This window comes from Panthera tigris, chromosome A3, assembly GCF_018350195.1.
Source record: "Panthera tigris isolate Pti1 chromosome A3, P.tigris_Pti1_mat1.1, whole genome shotgun sequence".
Classification (NCBI taxonomy): Eukaryota; Metazoa; Chordata; class Mammalia; order Carnivora; family Felidae; genus Panthera; species Panthera tigris.
Genome location: NC_056662.1, coordinates 73,149,393 through 73,170,132, shown reverse-complemented (window position 1 = coordinate 73,170,132; position 20,740 = coordinate 73,149,393). Strand labels below are relative to the sequence as shown.

The 20,740-nt window shown below is 35.2% G+C and overlaps 1 protein-coding gene across 3 annotated transcripts in view; it reads left to right on the top strand.

Annotated features, from left to right (window-relative positions):
* The window catches only part of RTN4 (reticulon 4), a 72,611-nt gene that overhangs the window by 39,602 nt on the left and 12,269 nt on the right, over nt 1-20,740 (top strand). For all 3 annotated transcript variants that reach the window (XM_042981402.1, XM_042981403.1, XM_042981404.1), the window contains one exon: nt 17,387-17,594. In XM_042981402.1, coding sequence (XP_042837336.1) covers nt 17,387-17,594 — 208 coding nt within the window. The remainder of the gene's footprint in view (nt 1-17,386; nt 17,595-20,740) is intronic.

Below are 20,740 nucleotides of genomic sequence, written 5' to 3'. Positions count from 1 at the left end.
AGGTCAGGTTTCCTCAAACTTCCCTGAAGATGAGAGAGAATCACCTAGTGCTTCTTAAATAGTCAGAGTCCTGTGATTGTACTCAGACCTACTGAATCAGAATTGACAGGGGAAGGGTCTGGCAATCTGTATATTAAACATCTTGGTGTAAGTAATGTTATAATCAGGCAAATTTAGGAAATACTGATCTTGGTTTTTAAGTTTCTGGTCTGGTAATTTAATTTTGGCCAGAGTAAGGCACTTAGCCTTTTTGGTCTTGATTCAGTTTCCTCATTTGCATGATTTCTAGGCTTCCAGTTTTGAAGTTCTCTGTCTTTATGAAAAGATACCCTGGACCAGATTGCAGAGGACATTGGCTTTTGGATTTTATCATAAAGGAAATAAAGAGCTTTTGGAAGTTTTAAAGTTAAGAATGATAAAATGATTATCCGGTTTGAAAGACTGGTTTGGGGTGCTGTAAAAGATAAATTCAAGTACTTAGAGGCAGAAGTTAGGATGACTGTATTTGTGCCCAGATTTAAAGCAAATAGTGCCCGAACTTGGCCTGAAATAGGAATGAAAAGGAAGTGACAGATTTGAGAAACTCAAGCGAGTAATACTTGACATCTGACATAGATTTGTAGGACTAGAATGAGGGAGGTTTTCAAAGGACAACATGAGATTCAGTCGCGTTGAGACTGGCAGTGCCAGTGCTTTTTAGTGTCCATGGAAATAGGCACAAATGATGCCAAGTTCAGTTTTAGAAGCTTGAAATTTGAAACGACTATAGAATTTCTCTGAAGCTCAGAGAAACGTCCGGTTTAATGATAAAGAATTGGAAATTGGAATGGCTAAATACTACAGAAAAGCTGTTTACTATGAAGATTGAGAAATGGTTGCAGACCCTGTTGAATGAATTTTAGGAACATGTGCAACACTGTCCTTGGTTACTAATGCTTTTTGAATTTGGCAGTTAACACGCTGTAGGCGATCTTTGAGAGAAGTTTCTGTAGTGTGGGGACAGAAGTGTCCCTAGCATTAAAATCCAATTTGATTAGATCTTAAGACGAACTGCTTTTGGCCCACTTGTGGAACATATTTCTTTGCAGAGGTCCTTGTTGGCCCCCTGGTCTTTACTTCTGATAAACCACTTTCAGTTTCTTTGGAGGCTTAATGTTAACTAAGTATGTGGGTATGTTTGTTTGTTTGTTTTTAAGGTTTTTTTTATGTTTATTTATTTTTGAGAGGGAGAATCCTAAGCAGGCTCTGCACTGTCAGCACAGAGCCTAACGTGGGGCTCAAACTCAACAAACTGTGAGATTATGACCTGAGCCAAGATTAGGAGTCGGACGCTTGACCAACTGAGCCACCCACGTGACCCGATATGTGGGTACAGTTATATGTGCATACTGACATTCCGGTAGAGAGGAGCAAGAATCTTGCTGTGTGAAATAAATGCCTCCCTTAACTCCTGTGAAAGCCAAAAAGTACCTCAGAAGGGAACTGTGGAGTTAATCAATTTTGAGACCTGTTTTTGAGAGGAAGGTCCTTGCTTTCCATTCTAAATTTAGTTGAAACCCAACGTTTAGGCAGTCATTGGATATTTCTTTCACATCTTGGTTTAGCACAACACTATATTTGTATATACACAGATACAGATATATATAGAGAAATATATAGGTATATACATATTTGTTGTATTAGGTGTCTTAAAGAGTAAAACTGTTGTTTCACATGGAGTGGTTTTGTTTTGGTTTTTTTAGTGGTGTGTGTGTGTATGTGTTGGGGGACATATGGTACATTTTGTTCTGTAATCTTTCACTAAATGGGGAAATATCTTTCATTTAAAAACTGTTCTATATTGTTTTAATGGCTATAGTATTCTAAGTATGTACAATTAATCTCCCCTAGTTAAGTATTCAAGTTCCTCATGATTTTGCAAGTATAAACAATGCTAAAGTGAATATAAATCTTTGTTTTTATCCATGATTATTTCCAAATTGCTGGTTTATAGTATTTTGGCTTTTGGTTCATGGTGCAAAATTGCCCTCCAGAAAGATGATACAAATAATAATAATTATTATTATTTTAAGATGGTACAAAGTATTATACAAATGTATGGAAGTGTCTGTCCTGAAGCTTCGGCCATATGCATTTCTGATGGTTTTAACTCTAAGATAGTCAGTTTTAAGTAGTTAAATCACTTGATGAGAACCAGGTTTATATTAAAAAATAAATTTGCAAATGCTTTCCTCTATCTGTGGTTTAAAGTCTTCTATGTGGGAGTGTTGGTGGAAATACCCTCTCTCTTTTATTTAGTTATCCAAGTTTGGGTATTCCTAATTCCTTACTGAGACTCTTAACTGGTTTTCCCAGTAAATCCTATGTATTGCAGCCAAGTTAATCTTCCTAAAGTGTCGCTATAATCATAGCACTTAAGGAGTTTTTCTTTACTTTTCAAATTAAGTTCATACTGTCTATCCTGGACTTTCAAAAGGCATTCTGTGGTTTAGTCCTAACTATTATAACCTGTCTCTCATTGCTCTGTCTATAGACACATTGAAGGACGTGTTCCCTAAATATGCTAGTTCTTTGAACTTGCTTGTCTTTTTTCTGTCTAGAATGCCCCTTCTCCCATTTCATTTTGCCCAAGTATTACTTACCAAAGCCCCAGTCTTCCTTGTGGTCTTTACTTATCCTCCCATGTGGAGGTTCTCCAGTGTTCCTGCAAGCTGTACAGAGTCAACAAGGAGACTGATCAATGAAGCCACCTCTGTTTCTGCCTTTGTGGAATTTAGAAGCTAGAAAAAGTCAAGAGAGCTATATCTATAGGTAGGTGTATAGATGTATATAGATATGTCTCTAGATTTACATGTATATCTAGCCTGTGAACTCCGTGAAGGCAGAGACAGTGGTGGCTTCATCGTTGGGTTTCTTCGTTGATTCTGTACACCTCAGTGATGTAAGAGGCTGGCTGAGAGCTGTGATGTTCAGCTGGGTTTATTCCTGGCCTGGAACCCTATACATATATTCTTGAAAAACGCAGACAAGGCATCTTACTAGTGTTTTATTCTCACTTCCTCATTTTATAGGTAAGAAAACCAAGAAGAGTAAAGAGATTAAATTATTCAGGACCACATAGCTTATGGCATGGGGCTTTTGTTTTTATTTTACAATTTCTATTTGTACTTGAACAACTGAAGATTGAAAAATGTAAATTGACCCATGTTTTGATTTTTGCTCATTTAATAGGCTGTATCATCTTATTGAACATGGTGTATATTTCTTTTTTGTATGGTGTTTACTCTGCAATAAAATAGGCAGTAATCTTTCACATTAGCAGTGAAAGAGGGTAGGTGTGGTTAGTTGTTGAGTATTGTCAAAATGTTAAGCCTAGTGAGGATTCTGTGAGCCAGGAGTATAGTTTCTCTTTGTCCTTAGAGATTGGATTACATGCTTGAATATAGGAAAAATACTTAAGCATTGAATAAAATTCTTATTCTGATCTCTAGGTTCCCTTGTTATTTATTCAGTTTAACTCATCTCATGCTAGAATTTAGGCTAAATTATGTTATTAAATTTAATTTAACCAGTGTTTCTCTTTGCATCTTTGAAGTAGTATTCTGAGACCAAATTTTTTGTTTCTGTACTTCATCATGGATAATGCTGACTTTTGTTACTGGTGTGTGTGTGTGTGTGTGTGTGTGTGTGTGTGTGTGTGTGTGTGTGTATGTGTGTAAACTGGCTTTCACGTTTCAGTCCAATCACCATCAGACACTTATGTTAGGTATTGATAGACACTAAAATACTGTTGTCTCTCCTAAAATACTGTATTACCACCATCTTATATTTATTCTATATAGCATTTACTTAAGGAGCTCAAAGCAACTTAAAGATTAAAAATTAGCAAATGATAATGGTATCTCTGCAGGTCCATTGTTAAAAGCTAGGCATTGACATAGATTCAGTGATTTCTACTCTCAAACTACAGACTTGTTAAAATTATGATTTTCATAAGAATAACAGGAATTATAGCTGTTCTTTGTTGTATGCTCCCATTGTGTATTTTTCTCATATAAACTAAAATAATGTAAAATATGTTATTTAGTATTCTGATATGAATACTACCTCCTTTAATCGTCTGTACTATCAGCTATTCATTGAGCATTTATATTCAGTGTGAATGATAGGTATAAATGGTTATAGAAGTACAGATCTTACTTGACTTATGATGGGGTTACATCTGATAAACACATCATAAATTGAAAATACTGTAAGTTGAAAATACATTTAATACACTTAACCTACTAACCATCATAGCTTAGCCTACTTTATTATTTTTTTTTACTGGTTAAAAATTGATTTAAAATTTTTAAAGTTATTGTTTAATTTACATTCAAGTTAGTTAGCATATGGTGCAAGAATGATTTCAGGAGTAGATTCCTTAATGCCCCTTACCCATTTAGACCATCCCTTGTCCCACAACTCTTCCAGCAACCCTCTGTTTGTTTTCTATATTTAAGAGTCTTTTATGTTTTGTCCCCCTCCCTGTTTTTATATTATTTTTGCTTCTCTTCCCTTATGTTCATCTGTTTTGTATCTTAAAGTCCTCATATGAGTGAAAACATATGTTATTTGTCTTTCTCTGACTAATTTCGCTTAGCATAATACCCTACAGTTCCATCCACGTAGTTGCAAATGGCAAGATTTCATTCTTTTTGATTGCCGAGTAATACTCCATTGTATGTGTATACCACATCTTCTTTATCCATTCATCCATTGATGGACATTTGGGCTCTTTCTGTACTTTGGCTGTTGTCGATAGTGCTGCTATAAACACTGGGGTGCATGTGTCCCTTCGAAACAGCACATCTGTATCCCTTGGATAAATACCTAGTAGTGCAATTGCTGGGTCGTAGAGTAGTTCTATTTTTAGTTTTTTGAGGAACCTCCATACTGTTTTCCAGAATGCCTAGCCTACTTTAAACATGCTCAGAATATATACATTAGCCAACAGTGGGGCAAAATGATCCAACACAAAGCCTCTTTTACAATAAAGTGTTGAATATCTCATGTAATTTATTGAATACTGTACTGAAGTGAAAAACAGATTGCTTGTGTAAGTTGCTTACCCTCGTGATCCCATGGTTGACTGGGAGTTGCAGCTCACTGCTGCTGCCCAGCATCAAGTGAGAATATCATACCACATATCGTTAGCCCAGGAAAAGATCAAAATTCAAAGTATGGTGTCTACTGAATATGCGTTGCTTTCACACCATCCAACGTAGAACCATCTAAGTCAGGGACTATTTAAATATCATTGGTTTACCTACTACTGAAGTTCATTTTCTTTCCTTGTACTAATAATTTGCTTTGAGTGCCCTCCGCCATTCCAGTCTGTTAAGATTTTCAAGTTTCTAGAGTTAGGGAATAGTGTGTTTTCCATTTAGTTTATTAGTAGAAAATAGAATTTTGAGCAGTGATTTTCTACTCCTAAGGTTTGGTTCCTATTTCTTGTAATGTTGTAATGCTCAGATGCCAACAAGAAATAAAATTTAAACTATAGTATAGTATAGTTTGTATAGTCTTGTATAGTAAACAAGAAATAAAATTTAAACATTGAACCAATGTCTGTTCTGATTTTAGGTTTACATTTGTGTACGTCTGGATCAATTCTAGTAATTTAAAATAATGACTCCATACTTAACCAAAGTTACCAGAACTCGGGTGTTTTATAGGAAGAGTCCTTATTTTTACATACTTTACAACTGGGAATTGTTTAAGTTTGTGCAGGCAGGGAGAATCATTGGTTAGGACTATGTAAATTTAACATGCTCAGGGAGAAGATATTTATTTAGTTTTACCTTAGAGAAAATGGAATTAGCTATATAAATTTTCCTGTGGAGGGAAAATTATCATGGTTTAGAGAAATTGGAAGTGGGAAATTAGAATCTATCTTCTGCTGTATTTTTTGCCTTTTAATAAATAGAATGTGGGTTTTTTGGTTTTTTTTTAACGTTTATTTATTTTTGAGACAGAGAGAGACAGAGCATGAATGGGGGAGGGTCAGAGAGAGGGAGACACAGAATCCGAAACAGGCTCCAGGCTCTGAGCTGTCAGCACAGAGCCTGATGCGGGGCTCTAACTCACAGACCGCGAGATCATGACCTGAGCCGAAGTCGGCCGCTTAACCGACTGAGCCACCCAGGCGCCCCAGAATGTGGGGTTAAAGGAAGTATTGAAAGATACATGAACTACTTAAGTAAATTGATGAATTTAACTTACAAATGAGGCCTGTACGAGTACTGATATATTCCTTTAAACACAAAATGTGGTATGGTGGAAAAAGTGAGACTTTCATGGTCAGAGCTGAATTTCAATCTATGACCTTACATAATAATTTAATACCTCTAAGCCTCACCTGCCTCATGTGTAAATACTTAGTAGAGGAATGAGATTAGTGATAATGTATGCAAATTACTCAGAACAGTTCCTTGCTCAGAATAGGGGATTACTAAATTATTATAGAAAAAGCAGGCATAGAGTTTATGCTGATTTTACTTGAAATGCTTTTTCTGCAGGTGTGTGGTGGTTGAAATTGGTCAGTATACTGTAATGTTGTTGGAAGTAAAGCAGGGAAAGATTTAATGATAAAAGAGACAAGGACCTGAAATTGTGTGAGATCTTCTCAGAAACTCTAGTTATAGGGAAGAGCAGATGACCAAGAGAGATGCTAGTATTTTTGTCAACTATTTGGTTGAAATACTTGGTAGCAATAGTAGGGATCCATCAATCTGAACTGCTCACTGAAACTAAATTAGCAGTGCTTTCAGAGAAAGTTGAATCACCCTTAAAAAAAATCTGGGCTTAGTTAATAAGCATTGCATGTAATATTTGATTGCCCAGCTTGACTTTGTCTCATAAGATACTAGTTAGTTCATCAAGCAACTTACACAACCAATCTGTTTTTCACTTTCAGTACAGTATTCAATAAATTACATGAGATATTCAAGACTTTATTGTAAAAGAGGCTTTGTGTTGGATCATTTTGCCCCACTGTTGGCTAATGAACTAGTTAGTTCATCTGTGAAATCTCTTTTCAGCTTCAACTAACTACTTAGTTTGATGTCTGTTTTCTAATTTTATATATGGGGAAACTAGGTTAAGTGATCTAGTCTAGGTCATACTGATTGTAAGTCAAAGGAAGAAACAGGACGCAAGCCCATCTTAACTGTCTTTGCTTAAAGAGTTAAGTTCCCGCTCTGCACAGATCTTTTTCTGGACCTCCACCTGTCATTTATTAGCTTGGTGAGTGCTCACTTGGTGGTGGTAAAAGCTTATTACACGGGGCTAAATGATCAACTCTGAGTTTGAGTCAGCTTTTCCTGGCAATTGGGAAGAAATTGATTTAAAGTTGTGGTTCCTAATAAATACATAATGATTTATATAAAGCTTATGGTTGTGAAAAATAACAATTTTTATTATAACTTTAATATATGTTTATTAGTTTCTTATTTAACTGCCTGACTTTATTAAAGAAAACTTAATATTTGCTTTTGCTTAGGAAGAGGCATTGTCCTGCCCAGCCATTCCCTGTACTTAACAGTATTTTTAGGACCAAATAGTTCAGCTTTTCCCCCCTAGACAAAAGATTTTAAAATTGAAACCTGGCTTCAGGCTATTCAAGGAAGAGCTAGTAAGAATTTGATTTGAGGCAAAATGTAATTGGATGACTTTTGCATGTAAGGCATGGACGGTAGCACTATTTTTAGCTCTGACAGATGACACTTTATGATTACCCAGTGTAGGCAAGCAACTCTTCTTACTCTAGATTGGGCCAGAGGTCTTTATTTTGAAGAAAAGATTGTAGTGTAGAGAGTTGTTTTTAAATAAAAATATTAGTTTGATAAGGATGCTGCTGCTCTGCCCACTGCACAAAACACTAAAAAGTTTTCACATTTTTATTTTGAAAATAAAAGTGGGTAGGCACTGCAGGGAGTAAATCACTTTTTTCCTAAACAACCAGAATGTATTGAAGTTAATCAGCATTATTTTAGTACAGCAATGCATAAGCATTTCCCACAGTTATAAGAGGAAAGGCACTGTTAAATTAATCTCAGATCTTTAAAAGGATATTTCATGAATATTTAATTTTTAAAAAATATTTTTATTTATTTTTGAGACAGCATGAGCAGGGGAGGGGGAGAAAGAGAGGGAGACACAGAATCCGAAGCAGCTCCAGGCTCTGAGCTGTCAGCACAGAGCCCGATGCGGAGCTTGAACTCAGGACCACGAAATCATGAGACCTGAGCCAAAGTCGGACGCCCAACCAACTGAGCCACCCAGGCGCCCCTCATGAATATTTTATAAAAGAGTAAAGTTAAGGCTACAGTAGGTTACCTTGCATGATTAACATTTTATTTTGCAGTGTAGAAGGAGACCTCAGGATCCATGAAAGATTAAGTTTTTCTTGCACAAGCCCTTTGTCTTAATTTTGGTATCTCAAGAATAAAGAGACCATTAAACTCTTTATTCATAAACAGAACTAATAAGTACAGAAGAACCCCAAATCAGCATTATAGTGAACTTAGAGTTCTTATTTAAAGATGTCCTTTATTTTAATTTGAAAATAGTATAGTCTTTAAATGTTTCTGTTCCTAAGAATAATCTGGCCTTTATTCAGACAATGCAGCAAATATTAATGAAGCAGGTAATGGGAATTTAAAGATGAGAGGTATTCATCAATCCTTCAGGGTCTAGTAAGAAGAGACAAGCCTGTAAAACAGTATTTGCTGTTTTATAAGTTACCAGACAGCAATGCTATTTGTTACTGAATAAGTATAGATATCTGAAAGTAGTTTAAATAAAACAAATGTGAAATCCAAAGCCCCCCAAAAAATTGAATAAGTTAATTTACGCCAGTTTGTTTTAAACTGGCATAAAGTATGCATTCATTCTAATCAATCAGCAATATCTATTGAAAGTTTAGTTGATTGAGGCTTTGTGCTGAGCTCTGGGGATATGGTAAATAAAGGCAACATGCTGTCTTGTGGGGTTTATAACCTAATAGAGAAACAGATGTTAAAATAAGAATTTTTTAAATTTACTTCTAAATTCTTTTAGGTATAAAATTCATTGATACTTAGTATATTCACAAAATTATGTAATCATCATCATTATCTTAATTCCATGATATTTTTATCCATACCCCCCAAAACCCCATACCCATTAGAGTCACTCCCCCATCTACTTCTCCCAGCCCCTGGTGACCACTACTTTCTGTCTCAATAGCATCACCTAGTCTATATTACATATAGACATTACATATAAAGAGAAACATATAATGTGTGACCTTTTGTGTTTGGCTTCTTTCACTTAGCATGATGTTTTCAAGGTTCATCCATGTTGTAGCATATATCAGTGCTTCATTCCTTTTTATGGACCAGTAATACTCCATTGATTGGATCTACCATATTTTGTTTATCCACTCATCAGTTTTTCAGCATTTGGGTTGTTTCCTCCTTTTTGGTTATGAATAATGCTACTCTGAACATAAGTTTTTGTATGGACACATGTTTTCTAGTCTTCTGGGTGGAAATTTCTAGGAGTAGAATTGCTGGGTAGTATGGTAACTAACTTTTTGAGGAATTGCCAACCTTTTTCACAATGGCTAAATTTTACATTTCCATCAGCAATTTAAGAGGGTCCCAGTCTTTGGGACCTTCTTGTCAACACTTGTTACTGTCCATCTTTTTAATATTAGCCATCCTGGTGGGTCTGAAGTGGTATCTGATTATGCTTTTGGTTTACATTTCTCTAATAACTAATGATGTTGTTTTGTAATGAGCATATTCTCATTGCTTTATTGGCCATTTGTATACATTCTTTGGAGAAATGTCTATTCAAATCCTTTGCCCATTTTTAATTGCCTTATTTGTCTTTTATTGTTGTAAGAGTTTTTTATATACTATGAACACAAGCCCCTTATCAGATGTTCAGTTTGTGAATATTTTCTCCCATTCAGTGGGCTGTCTTCTTACTCTTTTGAAATAGTGGTTTTTTGGGTTTTTTTTTTTTTTGGCAGTTGGTTATCCAGTTGTCCCGGCACCATTTCTTGAAAAGTCTCCTCTCCACTGAATTGTCTTGATACCCTTATCATTCAACTGACCATGAATATTAAGAGTTTATTTCTGGACTCTTAATTTTATTCTGTTGATCTGTCCTTCACCCTTGTGCCGCTACCACACTGACTTGATTACTTTAGCTTTGTAGGAAGTTTTGGAAAAAGGAAGTATGAATTCTTCAACTTTGCAGTCCTTTTTCAAGATTGTTTTGGCGATTCTGGATACCTTGCATTTTTCCATACGATGTCTCCCAATTTCTGCTAAAGGCATTTAGGGTGTTGATAGAGATTGCGCTGTATGTAGTAGTTCAGTTTGAGGAGTATTACCATTTTAATAATCCTTCTAATCCATAAACATAGCATGTCTTTTCCATTTACTTAAATCTTTAATTTCTTTCAACAATATTTTGTAGTTTTAAGTTTCTAAGTCTTGGGTTTTTTTTTTCATTTTTCATTTTGTTCCTAAGTATTTTATTCTTTTTGATGTTAGTGTAAATGGAATTCTTCTTTTTTTTTTTTTTTTTTTTAATGCTTATTTATTTATTTTGAGAAAGAGGCAGGGGGCAGAGAGAGAGAGGTAGAGAGATAATAAAGTAGCCTCTGTGCTGTCAGCGCAGAGCCTGACTCACTGGTCAGTCTCACAAACTGTGAGATCATGACCTCAGCCAAAATCAAGAGTCAGATGGTTAACTGACTGAGCCATCCAAGTGCCCCTGGAATTATTTTCTTAATTCTTTTTTAGGTTGTTCATTGCTTTTATAGACGTATGCTTGATTTTTTTGATACTAATCTTACATTTGGCAACCTTTCTGGACTTGTTTATTCTAGTAGCTGTTCTGTGGATTCCTTACGATTTTATGTATACAAGATCATATTATCTATATACATAAAAATAGAAAGTTTAATTTTTCCTGTTTAATTTCTCCTTTATAATCAGGATGTCTTTTATTTATTTTTTTCTTGGGGGTGGGGGGCTGATTGCTGTACCTCATACCTCCAGGACAGTGTTGACTAATGGAAAGAATGAGTGTCCTTGTCTTGTTCCTGGTCTTAGGGGGAAAGCTTTCAGTCTTTGATTAGTAAATATGATGTAAGTTGTGGGGTTTTTGTAGATATTCTTTATCAGCCTGAGGACGTTCCTTCGATTCCTAGTTTGTTGAGTGTTTTTATAATGAAAGGATGTTGGATTTTGTCAGATGCTTTTTCTTTGACTGTTGTGATGATCATGCAGTTTTTTAACCTTAATTCTGTTTATTAATATGGTGTGTTAAAGTGCTTGGTTTCCATATGTTGAACCAGCTTTACATTTCTGAGATAAATACCACTTGGCCATGGTGTATATAAAGCTTTTTATTTGTTGCTGGATCCAGTTTGCTGTATTTTGCTGAGGGTTATTGTGTCTGTATTCATAAGGGATATTGGTCTATAGTCTAAATTAATTAATGGATATAAGTCTTTTGATGAATATTAGACGCAATAGCATTTGAATATATTTCTCAGAATTTTGTTAAAACTTTGTGACTACTCCCTTATAATTGAAAATAAACAATCCTGGATAAACTTAATCTTCCAAAGTTTCTTCATTAAAACCAATTTAAGGAAATCCAAGAGACTAGAAATACTGAAGAATGTCACTTAAGGTGGCAGCCCTGTTTGCTAATATTTTTATAATCTAATATTTTTTCATCCTTTAATTTCATTAACAATCTTTAAAATTTCTTTACACAAAATTTATTTCTTTGCACAAAATTTATTTTGCACAATGACTTTGGTAACAGTGTAGACTGCCTCTCAGCCCTTCCTAGTGTAGGTTATATTAATTTTTGTCTTCTGTGTGACTTTCAGTACCTAGTTGTCTTGACTCTCTTGGCTCTTCTTCCCTTTTTTCCTCCTCAGTGCCTTGAGGGTCTGCAGCTCCACCACCACATCCCTAGGGCTTATTTCAACAAAGCTTTCAAAATATTTACTTTTGAGTATTCTTGTATAGCTATTTGCATATGTTCATGTAATCTGTGGAGGCTTGCATGTGTGATTTTCAAAGCTTTTCCAGTTTTTGAAAAGACCTTATTTCTAGGAATCATGATAGGCAGAAGGAAACTAATAGTTTAGGGTTTACTGTACCTTCATGCAGTTAAATTTATTTTAGGCTGTAATCACTGAATACTACTACACCTTATACATGACTATTTCAAGATGATGAACTTTGGGGGAAATTGACTTGGTTCAACCCAAAGCCCCATGTTAACAGCTTAGCTATACTGCTAAATTAGTTTTAAGTATAATAGTAATTCATGTTTGCCATTGAAGGGAGACAATTTCAAATGGTATAGAAAGGAATAAAGCAGCAAGTCTAGACCCGGGGGTAAAAACTGTGTTTGCTAGATATCCATTCAGACTTCATGGTTACCCTAAGTTTTTAAAATTTTACTTGATGAATCTTTTTTAACATTTTGTTTCTACTTATCAATATGGACATGTTTCTTTGGTGATATAGTTCTGCATCACTGTACTTAAGGACTACATAATGATCTTTTGCATTGATGCATTTTCTAATTTTACTTAATTAGATTCACATGGCTTTTAAAAGCTGTTTTTCACAACTTGATTAATTATAGTTTTCTACTATGGGAAGGTACCTTCAGGTATGTTGGAATAGAGCTCTTTCCTCCCTTTTGGATTTAACCGTTGGTTAAGTATTCACATTAAAATTTTTGTCTCATTGATTAACAACATCTCTTGTTAGTCTTACCTTGACTTTCCTGGCCTTTGTTATTCATCTCACATGTGATTATCTGCCAACACTGCTTATTCATTATGTGTGCAAATGCATGACATTTTGAAGGACATTAATGTGCTGAACCTTCATTTTGGCATTATACATGGGGCATATGAGTTTTATCAATAGGAAGTTTGTGTTGAAATCGGTGTTCTTACCATTTACTAATTAAGTGATATCTGTCCAGTCATATATAAGAGCTTGGCTCTCACTTTCTTGTCTGAAAGCCTGCCTTTTAGGGTTTTAAGAATTGAAAGAGATAATGTTATATAGTCTATAGGTAGTATTTAGCACAATGTAATGCCTGGTACATACTGACTCCGGAAATAAAGGGAGGTGTGGAGAATGTAGATCAGCAACTTGGAAGAGATTTCTGAAACATCTTTCAGTCTGTCAGCCTTAAAAGGTTTGTAGCTTTCCATTCTTTTTTTTTTTTTTTTCTTTTTTTAGCCTTTCTCATACTGTGACCTTAATGATACGGTTTATAATTGCTTGAAAAATTGTAGAAATAAGAATTTATTGTTTTCCTAAAGTTTTAATGTTGTTTGACACTTATAAAAGCAAAGTGTCTTTGTTAAGATTCATTTTAAAAGACTGGTATGAATAAACATATTTAAGCCCCTCCTGAAAATCTAGATCTAAAAAACAATATATTTTAAAATTTATATTTGGCACAGATAATACATGAATAAAATCTCATTAATTCAGACCCACTGATTGGGAATTTGAATGTAGGACTGATGTATATCTTTGTACTAACTGTTTATTAGTTTCTGAAGGGAAAAGAAAAATCTTTTATCTAATGCCCTGTTTACTAATGATAAAACTGAGCTCCAGAGAACTTGAAGTCTCATCCAAAGTTGTACGGTTGCAGAGCCAGTACTAGATTGTGGTTCTCTTGAATCCCAGCCATGGGCAGTTTCCCGCCATATCTATATAGAAATTATAGACCAATTAGAAATCATTCTTATCTAGTCATTGAAACTGTTCAGACAGTAACTCTTATATTAGGTAATTTGGTTAGTCATTGATATTGTACATCTCAAATCTGAAATCATTCCTTTTAATAAAATCAGGTCTTACTGAATAGTTTCTAATGATAGTAAGGAATAGTGAAGATATCTGCATTTATTTTAGCTTATCACCAGTGGTGATTTTGAAGGTTAATAAATGTTGGAGCACATTGAGAATCCTACATTTTTATAAAGCAGCATTTGTTCATCTAAAAATTTGAGTGCTTTAGTAGAAAAATAAAGTACTTTACTTGCTGATTCTTCTAGGATGCTTTTTATTTGTTCAGTAATAGTGAAATCTTAGATAAGTTTGAAAATCCTTTTCCATGTGGGTTATAAAGTAACATGTTTATAACAGCAATACAATTCATTAACTTACAAGTTAACCATAAGGTTGAAATTTTCTTTTCTTTTTGTTCATATTTAACACCTGGATAAGATTGGTGATAGTGACTGTGATGGTGTTCATAATAATAACAGCAGATAACAGCCCTACATTTACTAAGAATTTATCATATGCTGTGCACTATATTATGTCCATTATATTTGTTATCTTATTAATGAAAAATTTTGTTAGTTCATTTTCTCACCTAATCCTCACAATATCTCAATAAGATCATTCCTATTTGTATATACATTCTATAGATGGAGAAACGAGGTACAGAGGGATTTTAGTGACTTGCCTGAGGTCATATAGCTAATGTACGGAGTGTAGGTGATAACAACACTAGAGTCTAATTGCTTGGCTTGGGGCACAGGGGAGCCTCACAGGAAAGAATTACATTACCAAGGGCAGTCTTTATCATTTGCTTCCTCTACTCTTTCACTGTACCCTGTTTTAAAAAACTGCATTAATTATGAGAACCATTCCTAGCAGAGACTTACAGTGAGGCCTGCATGTTTATATGTTCTATATCTCCCCATTCTTTAGGACCCAGCTCAGTTTCTTTTTCACAGTCTTTTAAAGTTTCCTCCAGTTTTTTTTTTTTTTTTTACTGATGAATTCTCATAGTGGTGCAATAGTTATTTTATTATTTTTGTCATTGTTTTATATGTCTGATCTTCCTAGAATTGTAGTGTTGTAGAGTTATACAGGGCCTTAAAGAAAAGTCCACATCCCCATTTTTAGGTTTTTATTTCATTCTACTAGGTTGAATTTCTTGAACAGTATCAGCTCAGTAAATGTTTGCTGAATGTCATAAAACTCCTAGCATCACTTGCTATCTCTTTATTCAGTATGATATTATTCATGACATCATTTTGATAGCATAGGTACACTGCTTCAAGTTCTGGTTATTTCTCAGTTGTGCTAATGTATTGGTACAATAGTAGAAACAAGTTGAATAGAACAAAACTGATGCAGATGTTTTAGGCAGGGTTGGAATGAACTTGAGATGGGGAAAATGAATAAATGAAATCAAAGTCTGAAAACAAAGCTATAAATCATATATAGAATATTAAATTAATAGCATTTGAATCAAATCATGGTTAGGAGAGTAGAATAAATGCTTCCCAACCATAATGAATGTTGAGCTCCCACTGTGTGTCAGAGACTGTGATGGGCATTTAAAATCTGTTCATCAGTACTCATGGTATATATATACTAACAGGAATTCAGGGCTTCAAGATGATCTTAACATTTTACATTTCACATTTCACATGCATAATTTTCCCCACAGAAGTACTGCTAACAGTAAAGGACAGTTACATACTTAAGAGAGCCTCAAGACCAAAGCAGCTCCTGGAAATGTGGTTTTTCTTTGTTACCTTCTTTACATTAAACATTAACGGATATTTAAGGGGCTCCTGGGAGGTTCAGTCAGTTAAGTGTCCAACTCTTGATTTCAGCTCAGGTTATGATCTCACAGTTTGTGAGTTTGAGCCCTGCCTAGGGCTCTATGCTGATAGCAGGGGGCCTGCCTGTGGTTCTCTCTCTGCCTCTCCCCTTAAAATAAATGAATACACTTAAAAACTAACAACTAACTAACTAACTAACTAACTAACTAACTAATGGATATTTAATATTGTACTCAAGAAGGGGCACCTGGGTGGCTCAGTCGGTTAAGCCTCCGACTTTGGCTCAGGTCATGATCTCATGGGCTGTGAGTTCAAGCTCCACGTTGGGCTCTGTGCTGGCAGCTCAGAGCCTGGAGCCTGCTTCAGATTCTATGTCTCCCTTTCTCTCTGCCCCTCCCCTATTCATGCTTTGCCTCTTTCTCTCAAAAATAAATAAATGTTAAAAAATTAAAAAAAAAATTCTACTCAAGAATATATCCATATTTATTTTACTGTAAGATTATCACCCCTCCCCCTGTTGTTCACAATCCATAGACAAATTATGTTTTGCCTGTGAATTCAAGAGCTCTTGGGCACACTGCAGAATTCTGTGGGTTGTACATAACCTGACCTTAAGAACGTGGGCCTATGCTTATTTGATCCCCAGTGGCTCTCTGACCATAGGCCAAGAGCAAACTTGCTAAGTTTGGCTTTGTCTGACTCCTTACTATTAATAAACATTATATAACAGTGTAGCACATTTAGTTTTTCTCTTTTTCTTTACACCTAAATTTTTATGGCATTATATTTATCTACACTCACAGAGAAGTAGCTTTTCAGGTAATCCAAAAGCTGTTTCCCTTTGTCTTTAGTGTTTTATAGGAAATTTTTGTTTTAATGATAGCCAGGTTAGGTTACAATTTTATTATGTTTCCCAAAGACAGATTTTTTTTTTAATGTTTATTTTTGAGAGAGAGAGAGAGAGAGACATAGAATGAGCAGGGGAGGGCCAGAGAGATAGAGGGAGACACAGAGAATCCCAAGTAGGCTCCCAAGTAGCTGTGCTGACACCTCAGAGCTGTGACATAGGGCTCGAACTCACAAACCACAGGAACATGACCTGAACTGAAGTCGGACACTTAACCAACGGAGCCACCCAGGTGCCTCTCAAAGAGAGATTTCTTAAAAGAAGAACTGTAGAACACCTTTGCGTAGTTTTTCGTAGTTTTAATTTCTTAATATTTTTTGAGTTAGTGGTTTTTCTGCAGATAAATACATTTTTACATCACTGAAGTATCTATTATTTTAGTGAGTGTGTGTTAAGATTTTTTTCAATTAGTTGTATTTGTATCCTGCATTGAACAAAGTTTGAAAGCCTTCAAGATGGTTTTTAAGAAACCTTGTTTTGGATTAGAAGTTTGCTGTACTGGGCTTGAGAATGGAACAATCTTGTCTAGCCAGACTGATTTGGACACGAGGGAAATAGATTTGCACGAGAAAAATTGATGGTAAATAGAAATCAATGTAGGTATGATTCTAATTTACAACTTAGATGGGTTTAAAATGCAGCTTACAAAGTTCATTTTTCTTTAACAATTTAGGTTTTGATTGTACTTTAGAGACCTTTTTATTTTTATAGGTGGAGCAAATATAAGTGTGCCAAATCCAAATGGATAAAATAATGTTCTAATTTCAGATTTCTTCTTTTTAAATTTTTAGTTGTTGACCTCCTCTACTGGAGAGACATTAAGAAGACTGGAGTAGTGTTTGGTGCCAGCCTGTTCCTGCTGCTTTCATTGACAGTATTCAGCATTGTGAGTGTAACGGCCTACATTGTCTTGGCCCTGCTCTCTGTGACTATCAGCTTTAGGATATATAAGGGTGTGATCCAAGCTATCCAGAAATCAGATGAAGGCCACCCATTCAGGTGAGATGTCTGGAAAACAAGGCACACGTTGGCAACGCTGTAAACAGGATTAATTTTGAGACTTCATTCTATTTGTAGAATTACAGGCATGCATTTTTTACTGTTTAAAGATAATTGTAGATTTTTGCTCAAAACCTATTCCAAAAGCATCTGCTTTTGAGATTTTTGAGATTAAAGGTCATTTCATGGGCTCATGATGGAGAAAACTGGGATTGTGTGTTACTCGCTTAACTCTGCTGTGTGTTAGTAATATATATTTATTAGAACTAGGTATTGGTTCCCTAATTTTACTTTGGAAGCTATCTTTTTAACATGGTAAGGATTGGTAAAAGTTATATTTTCTTTACTGCATACTTTTCATGTTGATATTAGAAATACCTTTCTTTCCAACAGTGTATGTTTTTATATAATGCTGTCTTACCATCCCTTCTCTATCTAGTTTCCTCTTCTTGTTCCCTAAGGCATACTTTTGTATTACCCTTTGGTGAGCATCTGTATTAGCTTCTTGTCTCTAAACTATCATCTTCTGCCCTTATTTTTTACAAGTACACTCTAGCATCATATCTAACTGGTAATGGGACAAACCTCAGTTTGGGTCTTCTGCCCTCACTTCAGATTTACCATGTTTTTCCCTCACTTAAAAAAAAATGAGATTTAATTCACATACTATAAAATTCAGTGGTTTTTAGTATGTTCTCAGAATTGTACAACTATCACCATCCAATTCCAGATATTCTCATCACACCAAAAAGATATTTTGTACCCATTGGTAGTCACTTCCTACTCAGCTCCTGACAACCACTAACTCCTTATGTCTTTAAATGAACCTTTTTTTCTCAGACTTGTCAATTTCTATCAGTACACCACTATTATCCTCATGTCAGTCTCCCAATTTTGATGTTATCTTTGTTAGCATCTCACATAAAGAAGATAACTATGTTGTGTTGTTTCCCCCTGCTTCCTCAGTGTAGACCACAAGTCCATAAGCTGTATCCAAATCCAGTCTGCTGCTTGCTTTTGTAAATAAAGTTTTATTAGAACATAGCCATATTCCGTCACTTAGCTGTTTTCATCATGCTCTAATAGCAGGGTTAAATACTTGTGACAGAGACCATATAGACTTCAAAGCCTGAAATATTTACAAAAAAGTTTGCCTACTCTGGCTGGACTTCACTTGTTACCAAATTGGGTTCTGGTTACTTTGGTTTACTTTGACTTTTATGGATGTTGTCAGATTAATTTTTCTCAAATACCACTTTTATTGTATTTTTAGGCATATGGGCTCCCTGTTCACTACAGGATGAAGTCCACATATCTTTATCTTCTCTCTCATGTGCCCTTTCTAGGGTTTTGTGCCCATTGATGCTGCCTTTTTAGCTTCTCAGATGACCCTATATATTACGTTTTTTTATTTGGTTCTGTGTTTGATTTCAAGATGGAGCTTTTTGAAGAAGGCTTCTCTAAAACTAGGTCCAAATGATCTGAGGATTGATTTCCTATCTCACTAAATATGGCTTTGAAATGGTCTCTGATTGTTTTGTATATGGAATTTTTTTTACTCAAATGGATCCTGAATATTTAAAAAACTATTTGGTAAGGCAAGTATCTATGTGGGCATGAATGAGTATGTAACTACCTAGAACGTTATCTAGTTGGTATTAATATGTAAATGTAAACTGATTTTCACACTTTACAGAAGAGAGCTCCATCATTTTGCTTATTGTAAAGACTGGTTATTTGTTTCTCTCTAGCTCTCTTCGTATTAAGTAATGATGCTACATAAGTTTTAGGGAGAGACCAACATTGATGAATGGTTCTTATGTCCCTAGCCATTTATGTACAGACTGAATTTTCTGTACTGAAAACTCAATGAGACCGATGGTATTATTCACTTCACAGAGAGGGAAACATACTTGAAGTTCAGTAACTTGAAATTGCAGCTTCAAAATAAATGGCAGAGCCATATCATGCCATAAATCATAGAGGAATATGGTTTTTAGTTAGTTATACTGAAATATATAAAAACATTATCAAGCCAAAACTTCTAAATTATCTACGATATAAATTTCAGACGTTGTTTGATTTTAAAGAAGACTTTTGGGGAAAAAACCTAGTGATTTCCTTATTCTTTATTTCCTTAGAAACACTTTATTTTTCATTCAGAAGCCTTTTTTATAGTCATTATAAATTCAGCCAACATGCCAGTTTAATCCTGTTGGACAGTTTTTCTAAGTCCTCCCAGTCACACTGCTAGCAGTGGCACCCTTCAGTTTGTATTTGATACCTATGGTCACTGGACAAGATGCTGGCGGTGCTGGCGTGGGGTTATACTATCATGTCCGTGCCGGTTGAATGAATGGAAGTATCCATGGGACTTCATTGGTTGAGAGGGCCACATGTGTGCCTGCCTGCCAGGCGTCTTGTCTTCAGCAAGGATAAGAGCAGTGGTACAAAGGAACAGAATACCAACTTCAAGCTCTATCTGCTTCTGTTCTGTGTTTCTTAAAGCTATACAAATAAATTATTGCTGATTTAAGGGTAGATGTGAGTCTTTGATAATTTTTAACTTGATAATAACAATTTGATATTTGCTGGTTAATCAATAAAAGTTGGCTGAGTGCTATGCCATTGTAATAAAGATATATTCCTGGTTCTTAATAGTTTATACTTTAGTAGGGAAAATGTACAAGTATACACATTTCCAGGGCTGGATATGGCCAATACTATAATACTGCTACAAAAGAAAGCTACAAAAGAGTGCATTAGAATTGCATAATAGTGCCTTAGAGAAGAAGGAGCCACAGAGGCTTCATGTATGGGTGAGATTTGAGACAGGCTAACTGACTAGATATGCTATTACTAGAGGTGAGAGGAGAGCAGTGTGGATTGGGAAAACAGTATGGTGAACAAAGGCAGTAAGATTAAAAAATGTTTGATGAATGGCTCATATTTGGCTGCATCATAGTGAGTAGTGAGAAATCAGGTTGGAAAGGCTGAGGAGAGCTCTGGTTGAAAATTTGGAACCATAGAATCACAAAACGTTGGAGCCTGAAGAGATCTAAGAAGGTCTGTTTCTTTAATTTTCAAGTGGGAATCATGACCCTGAGAAGTCAAATGACCACAAAGTTACCTTATCTAGATAGTAG